Source organism: Hipposideros armiger, unplaced genomic scaffold, assembly GCF_001890085.2.
Source record: "Hipposideros armiger isolate ML-2016 unplaced genomic scaffold, ASM189008v1 scaffold_1022, whole genome shotgun sequence".
NCBI classification, from domain to species: domain Eukaryota; kingdom Metazoa; phylum Chordata; class Mammalia; order Chiroptera; family Hipposideridae; genus Hipposideros; species Hipposideros armiger.
The window spans coordinates 141,237-150,247 of record NW_017732372.1 but is presented as its reverse complement, the minus strand read 5'-3'; the positions used below and the strand labels follow the sequence as shown (position 1 = coordinate 150,247).

Here is a 9,011-nt window from a genome sequence, read left to right as displayed (position 1 = left end):
CAATTAAAAATATGTAATAGAAATGGTACTCTAAAGGTACATATGACTGGTGAATGCAGACAAGACTTCTTTTGGACCCTCCAAGAACAAGGATATCTTGGTTTACATGACCCGTTCTACAGGCCTGAAGACCTCTAAGATTCTTCTTATGAGTTATGTGCTGTTTATTAGACAGTATCAAAGGATGTAACACATTTTCTTCAAGTTTTTTGGCACATTATTTAAAATCAGAAAAAATGTTAAAAAGCTTATCTAGAGTGCATTAAGCCGCATTTAACCTCAAAAAGATATAATCAAGGAGTGGCACTAAATTTAGAAAATTTGAATATTTGTTTACTATTAAAATGTTAAATATAGTACATTATATATACATCTTTGATGGATAAGTTGGTGATTATGAGGTGAAACGTCTCTATATGGAATACTGACCATAAAGCACTTACTGTTGAGTGTAATGTATGTTACTATACCGTGTTACTCTGTGTCGAGATGTCATGGGAGATGTGGAACCAATAGTTTGGCTTATATGAATATCTGGACTCATCATTTGTGTCACTTGAATTTCTGGCGCTACCAAAAAACTGCCACTCATCACTGGTCCCATACAACCTTCGGTCATGCTACTAGTCCTCATGTCAGGCATCCCAGGACTAGACAGCACTCTCTCAGTATAGATTACATTTTGTGTGTTGGCTAACTCAGCAGGTACACAAATATTCCCTTGGACATCACAGACAGGTGCCATTACTGTTTCAGTTACTACAACATTGGGTGCAAGCTGAGGATCAAAAACAATCGTAGTGGGTTGCATACACTGATCAGCAGTAGTGTAAGTCTCAGTCACTACAATATCCCCATGAATCATGGGTTCAGGTATTGCCATTTCTGCCTGGAATTCAGCCTCTGAGAGAGTCATTCCTGAAGATTCATTAACAAAGTAATTAGGCCCAAGCAAAGGGAGATCGGTACTGATAGGTATACAGGCCTGGTGTGAAGGAAATGGTTCAATTTCTCTGTCTAAGCAGATTTCGGCAAGAGTTCTAAATTTTGGATCTAATGTTTCCATGCAGCTTTCATCTAAATCATCCACAATCCAACTGCAACAACCAATTGAGCCCACAGGAGACCCTACTCCCTCATGGTCATAAATGAGCAAGCAGTCATTTGCTGGTCGACCTTCATCTTCATCTGCATAAGCATATGCTTTCTAAAATTAGAAGAAAAGTAAAAAATTAGAAGTTTTTTTCCCTTTAAATAATCAATGTTTTAGAGGCCCCTGACCTAAGAAGATTTCATGGAATGAACCGACAAAAACACTGATTGTTTGCTGTCTTTTTAAATAATGGGAATTTTTTAAGGAGCTCACTGTGTATTCATGGTGCATAGAATTTGAATAAATGTGTATTTCTTTTATTCGAAATCTAATAAATGATAATTTCTACATTGTATTCAGATTTTGAATCAAAGACAATGTGTTAATCTTTTGGATTTGTAGCCTTTGGTTTTTGTCTAGAAATAGTAAAATATATTTAGTTATGTTCAAAATATGACTTAAGGAGAGATATTTGATCAACTTAGAATAAAAGCAAGTATGAAGATGTAAATATCTCTAAGCTTCAGAGATCTATATCAGAATGTTCAGTGTAGTTTTACATGGCCTGTGTGAAGAGAACAGGGATGTCTCTAGAGTTAGGTTAACAGGAGGAAAACACTGAGAGGTTATCTACTGTGATTTTCAAATTCTTGTTAATGATAGACCCTTTAAATGAAATCCAAGGTAGGAGCCCAACAAGTAGAATAAATGAAAGTGGGACTTCTCTGTTTGAAGGGGGCAGGGTGGGAGCAAAGACTTGCTATTCTCGTCCCCTTTCTCCCACCTGCTATGTATGATGTATGTATGTATGCTTGATGGCTCCCATGGAATCCCATAGGTCCTGCCCAGCACCATGTGAATCACCTGATATAACCTGATCCCCTCTTTATTTTATACATAAGGTAACCAAAGGCCCAGAGTAGGAGAATGGCATGCCCAGGACCCAAATAATTGTAGAATACAACTTCAAATCCAACTCTCTCTTTTATACTGCATCATGTTGCTGTCCCTCTGATCTGTACCACAGTCTAAATTCTACCATTAGGAATGAATGATGTTTAGGTCTTGAAGTAAATTATTTATGAGTTTGGAATTACCATAAAACTTTACTTTTTAATATTTTAAATGACAGCTTGATGAGAGGATAAGCCTCTCTTGCAAAGGGCACAAGTTAGCTGCTGGGGGGCGTGGTTCTGGTGTAAAAAGTGACAGGAAACAAACATTGGCACTGCTCTTCAGAGGCGTCTGCTCACCAGCTCTGAAACCTAGCGCCATTTTTTAAGTGTAGAGCTAAAATGTTGGGGAAGAGTAGCCTCCATGCCCATAGAAAAAGGAGAATGCATTTTGATTTTATTTATCTTATAAAGCACTAATTGTAGCTATAACAAAAAATGACCAATGCAATTTTGACATTAATGATAAAGCTTCTTTAATATTGATGTGATATTTATGAATGATGTGTTAAATATCATTTCTGTAACATTTCTATGACACATGAATAATTTGCTCCCGTTTGTGGAATATACACTGCAGCCTCGATCATTCATTTAAATAAGCAATACTATTCATACACAATAGTCAATGGTATTTTTAACCACCAGTTTTAAGATATAGCCAACAATTACAACACCCTTAGAATTTTTTGTTACGAGCAGTGGTGAAATTCGTGTATTATCATGTGGGGAGTAAAACAGTCTAATCAAAATATGAGATAAAATGGGCTACTAAAATGAAATAAATATACTAAATAGGATTCACAAGAGGATTTATTTACCATTTCTGCTACCCATTTGGGTTGGTAGGCGAATCCAATGCCTGTGGAGCTTTCCTCTTTGGTATACTCATAGACCCTGATCCCTGCTCATCCGCTTAGTGGATACAGCACTGGAGAGAGGTTAGCACACCTATGTTCTAGGCCCTGATTTATTACCGAGTCATGGTGATGCTTGATACTGAGTTACCACTATCTTCCTTCCCAGTCTTGGCTTTTAATTTATTTTTTTCTCCTTTCTATTGGAGGCACGTACAGAGCAAGAAGGACATCATAAAGAAAGGACATGAATACACATTTTTATTTTCTTGATTGGGATGCTCCTGCTTTGTGGTTGCAATGGGAAACAAAGTGGGGAAACCATAAGGGAACAGAAGACAGAAAAGTGGAAAAAGGGCAGTGGAGAATGATGAGAGACGCTGGAGCCTTTTTTCACAGTTTCAAGATGTGTTGTCAATGGAATATGAAACACTTTGGCAAATTGGCTTTCTGTAGTTTAAGGAGAAGTGAAATATATATATTTTTTCTTCTGGATTGGGATAGGGTTAAGAATAACTGAATCTATTTCAGAAGAACCTACTCTTGATGTTATTATTATTATTCAGCCTCGAGACTATTTTACATGTAACTGTGCAAGGGAATTACCTCAGAGAAGTAGCTGTCCAAGAAAGCCATGTTCGGGCCACTGTCTGCATATTCCCTGAGGGTTGAACTTCTCCTCCTCAGCGTTCCCACTGCTCCTCCAGCTGCCAGGCCAGCGGTTGTCCCAAGACCTGTGTTGAGTTCCACTCCTGATATGCCCCCTTCAACCGTCCCTCCGCCTGCATAGGTGTTAGTGTAGATTTCTGTAAGGAGAGGGTGTTCATATAACCGTGCTTGAGTTGTTTGCATTGTTTATCCGTGTAAACCACTGCTAGCTGCTGTCTGCTGTGCACTGCCACCACCGCCACCACCACACAAGTAGGAACTGGAACACGAGGCAAGGAGGGATTTGAATTATTCCCACAATCTCCAGGCTTGCTGATAAAATAAAAGAAAGTGAATGGTGCAGAGGGAGCCAGCTTCCGGACTCGGCCTTCTCACATTTGCTCAAACTTCACCCCTAGACTTAAAGGCATAGAACGAGCCAAGAGGAGAGGGGCCTCTGTTTCTGCACCAGTTTCTTCCAATGCTGGCTCTAACCAGCTCCCCTTGGCCCATCTGAGAGGGTTGGTACCTACTCTAGAACTTTCCAAAGCAAGGCCAGTGATATCTTTGCAGAAACTGAAACTCAGCATTCCTCATTCACTCTGGTGCTGGATGGAGAGCTAGCTTTCAGGGGAGTGTTCAGTCTCCTTAAGCCCTTTGCGTCCGAAGGGTCTGGCTTGGGATACTAAGGAACTGTCTCTGAGAAAGCTCTGGTCTACTTTAGAGTTGGGCAACCTCTCTACTTTGTTCAATCCTTGCCTAATAGCTGGATATTTTTTCAGTAGTCTTAGGTGTGCATGGGCCTCATAAATCAGGAGAGTGTAAGATTGGTGAGGTAAATGCATGTGGAAATTTAAGAAAAGTTCTACAGTATGTTATTAGGAGAACATATTCGTATTTGCTGCTTTTTTCTTTCTTTCGTTTTTGTGTTTTAATAGTTTCTATTACAAATAATGGCTGCAGTAGCAGTTACTCTGTGCCAGGCATCTTCTAATGTATATTTTGTGATACGCACATACATATATACATGTGTAATATATATCATGTATGTATCATACATGTATAACATACACTATACATAATATACTGGGGTGCCAACAAATTTATGTGCATGACTTGTATTCATCTTTTGTTATTGGTATATATCGAGTATTACAATTTTAACAGTTTTTCCTTTCTTAAAATGTGTATATATTTTTTGGGCACCCTCTGTATATTATACACACACACACATACTCATTTACTCTTCACAGCAACACATTTGAAGTGGGTGCTATCATAAGTTCAATTTCAATGATAAGAAAATTGAGGCCCAGAGAAGTTATGTATCTTGTTCAGGGACTTATTACTAGTAAGAGGCAGAGCTGGGAATTATACCCAAGCATTCTGGTTCCAAATTTGGCCATTTAATTGCTACACCATACTTCACGGCCTGTAGTTTAGGACAGAAAACTACAGTGGCCACTTCAAGCATGCAAGTTTCCCTCTCATTATACTATCATCTGAGGAGACTGACAGATACATTGTTTTTCTCTAAGGTACTTATACATGAGGTTTATCTGGTTGAGTAATTTTTCAGATTTCAAAAAACAACAAAACAAAACAGACTTTGGTGTCCACTGACCAGAGGAGTCCATACGATCCTGGGTATTAGAGGCTGTCATTGGTACACATATATTTGACACATCCTAAAAAGAAAAAAAAAAGATGTTTAAAATAAATGCTTTATGTTCAATATTTAACAATTGACATCTTCTTTATTTTTGTGTGCCGTAGATTTGTGAAGACATGCTCAATTTTCATTGAAACCCCAGGCTTCTCTGGAAAGTGACAGACAGTCTACTCACCCTGTCCTCAGGATGGGCCCCTTCTATCCCCCAGGACTGTATCACTCCTTCTCCCCCCTCCGGCACAGGGGCAAACCTTGTCCCCAGGCCTTCTGGCTGTCTTCGTTTGCAGCAGCAACACAGGAGCAGTAAGAGTGGTGACACTGCCCAAGAAAGTGAAGAGGAAGAATTAACACATACTGCTCCATTTAGAAAGTCATTGAATGTATTATTTTGGGGAAAATGTGGCATTGTATTTAGAACCAAAGGGATAAATACAATTGTAAGAAAGCATCCGTTTTTTCCCTAAAGGACTGAGTACACACACCCGTGTTCAGAAACACAAAACCACCAAATCCCATTGACTCTCAGAGCTAGAGTGGAGTTGGAGATCATGTAATCTGGGTTCTTTACTGACAGATTAGGAAAGTAAGATCCTTTTTCCCTCCAGTCCACGATTCCTGAACTGGCTGGTGGCAGATCCAGGATTCAAATCAAAGTTTCTGATTCCTAGTTTCCCATATACTCATACATACATGCACACTTATATATGTGTATTTATTCACATATAATCATCTGTGTATGCATATGTATTTGTGAGTTTACATATATGTGTGTACACACATGAATAAATACATATTTAATTCCATGTGTATATGTGCAGGTACCTGGATATGTACATAGGTACACATACACCATCTCTGTTGACATTATATATATATCTCACAGAAACTTGTTGGGAGCCGTCTCAGAGTACTGAGGCCCTAGGTTGACTGCAGGTGGAGAATGGCAGGTGGCTAAAGACCCCCAAGTCCTGTGTGCCGAGAAGACTGTGAAGCTGCTTGTTAGCTGAACAGCAAAAAAGGGCACTGCTAAAATCAGTAACCCAACAACTCCTAGCTCACCTCCTGTGCCTTGGAAAAGCAGGAGCTCCTAAACCACAACCACCAGACCCTCAGGTGTCACTGTCTATGGACTTATGAACTTTTGGGACTTTTCCAATTGCTGACAGTTGCTATTTGCCTTAAGTTTCACTTTGCTTAAAATATATTATTAGTTTATGCTGTATGATCATGTAATCTATTGCCAAGACATTATCTCACCTCCAAACTCCTAAGTCAGGAACATTGGTTCCTCCTTCCCCCAAAACCCCCTAACAAAACCCCTATATGCTTAGATAAGATTTATTCCTGGTAAAAGAGGAACTTGTTTTCTATATAAGCACTATGTCTTTTAATAAAATTTGTCCTGATTGCCATCTGCAGTCAGTGACCCTCCTAATCCCAACTTTGGTGTCTATGCCATTCTTTCATTTCTCATTTCCTCGTGCCGATCAATCCTGCTCGGGGACCGTTCGGTGGGTTCCTGGCCTGCGCATCCAGGGGCCACGGCTGTCGAGCTGGCTCTCAGCAGAAACCAATGCATACAAATCCATGTGACCAAACACCATATACACACATATAAGTTAAACACATAATCAGTACATGTTAACAAGAGAATTAGATACAGGATTCAGTTATAGAATCTAGAGATAAGACCCTTCTTCAACCCTTATTATATTTACACTTAAAATCAATCAATCAAGTATCACCAACTAAATTTAATTGATCTATTTACATTTATTATGATTTTGTCTATAAAATATGAGACAATTCACCTCAATTCTATACTTTAGTCCATAAATACAGATACTTCAGCTGCTGTTTATACTTTTCTAATTTCCTAACATAATATGCATTTTAGCAAATGGATTAATTAGAAGTACAGAAGAAAATATCAAAACTGCTAAATTAAAATAGGTAATTTGGCAATTTTACTATCTGTGCCATGAACAGTGAAAGACCGAGTTATACATTTCCAGAGAACCTTCTAGAAAGGACTAGAATTGGTAGCCTCTAAACAGCTGCTCCACCTGCAATATGGTTCTGTGAATTTAGATGTGTGCATGGTTATGCACTATCATGGGCATGAGCTCTGTCTAACAAAGTCATTTTTTAATAAAGAAAATGAACGTTTTTAAGTGCATACCAAATACAATTACTGTATGCATAATCTCATTTGGAGCTAACATCAAAAGTCTTAATTTGAGGCCCTTTGGGAATATAAGGTTGGGGCCAGACCCCTCTCCCTACCAACACCCTGCCCCCCCCCCTTGCCAACAGATCCTGGGCTTCACCGATGTGAACAAGTGACTTTGTCCACAAATGTATTCCTCTCCGATTCTACAATCAATTTAACAACTCTCATGCTTTCTTTGCCTGGTTCAGGAAGAGTTATAAAAGTTTGAGTGCTAGCCTGCTGGAAGTGGCACCTGACTCTGGATTTTAATCCCTAAACTGCACATTAGCTTCACCAGAGAACTAAACATACTGAAACTTGGGTCTTGTCTTGAGTGTGCCTGTTTGGGCATGAGTGGTTATGAAGACCTTCAAGTAATTCTAATATGCTGAAAGTGTTAAGGACTATTGGCTTAAATGTAAGTGGACAGCTCTCCTCACTGTAGAGTCATGTTCTGGGACAATGTCTCTAATATCATTATGAGATTCACTCATGATCTTTGCATAGCCTTGAAAATTCAGATTGTTTTAAGAAAGCCTGCCCCAAAGTCAGTTGTTATTTTTTAACACCTCAAAACTATAAGGCTTTCGTTTGTATTCATTTATTCAAACATATTAATATTATAATTTGAAGAATTTAGCCATTTGAAATTTTACAATCCAGTTTTTGATCTCCACAAAATCAAGGTATTGCAAAGGCAACCTAAAATGCATGAAGAATTTCTCCTCTAGGGAATCTATGTTTTAAAAAACGGTATTGGGAGAGGAGGATCTTTCTGAAGTTTTTGCTTAGGGACTTTGCCCTTTCTGACCATTGTCCTAGTTTAGACACTCATCCAGAGCCTAGAGGCTAATTGTCTTCTTTAGACTTTTTTCTTAGCTTTCTACTATGCCAGAGTGATCAGGTCACCAGAGCTTCCAAATCTCCTCACTGTCTATGAATATTTGACCTGCCATGAACGTTCCTGCATGAAGGCTCCCAGCCTATCTTTGCGCCCCTCCACTTCCTGAGTGTGCTATGCCCTTCCATCCCTCTCCTCATTTATGTTTATATTATTCCTTTGTCCTAGAATGCTTTTCAGATACCCCCCACACCAACCTCCTTCTAAGAAAATTCTTGGCTTTTTAGGGTCTGGCTCAAAGCCACGTCCTTAACCTTCACACTGGACTGAATTGCTTCTGCCACTCTCCTCTTAAAGTACTTTGCTGAAATTTTCATTATAGGTTTTACTCTATGCCTTGCTGTATTATACTTAGGGATTTGCATCTGTTTCCCACCTTTACGAGCCTCACTAACCCTAGACCTTTCTAGTTATCATTATTGAACAAGAAAATGCCCTTATCAATCCCACTGTTTATTTCCAAATTTCCACAAAAATTGCCATAGATATCAAAAAGACATGGCCAAATGAACCTAGCCATCTCAGTGAGCTTGGTTCCATTTTTATTTTGAAGAATTGTTGAAAAGAGGGGTTTAGGGCTGGCCGAGTGGCACGTTGGTTAAGAGCTGGCTTGGGATGCCAGAGGGCCCCGGTTTGGATCCCACATATGAGGACCAGTGACACTGCCCTCTACAG

General features: G+C 39.2%; 1 protein-coding gene across 1 annotated transcript in view; it reads right to left on the bottom strand.

Moving 5' to 3' along the window:
* Positions 1-439: 439 nt before the first annotated feature.
* The window catches only part of DSG4 (desmoglein 4), a 37,111-nt gene continuing 28,539 nt past the window's right edge, over positions 440-9,011 (bottom strand). Inside the window, exons 13-16 of the mRNA XM_019631625.1 lie at positions 5,399-5,541; positions 5,176-5,239; positions 3,510-3,709; positions 440-1,207 (exon numbers count right to left, since the gene is read on the bottom strand). Coding sequence (XP_019487170.1) covers positions 440-1,207; positions 3,510-3,709; positions 5,176-5,239; positions 5,399-5,541 — 1,175 coding nt within the window. The remainder of the gene's footprint in view (positions 1,208-3,509; positions 3,710-5,175; positions 5,240-5,398; positions 5,542-9,011) is intronic.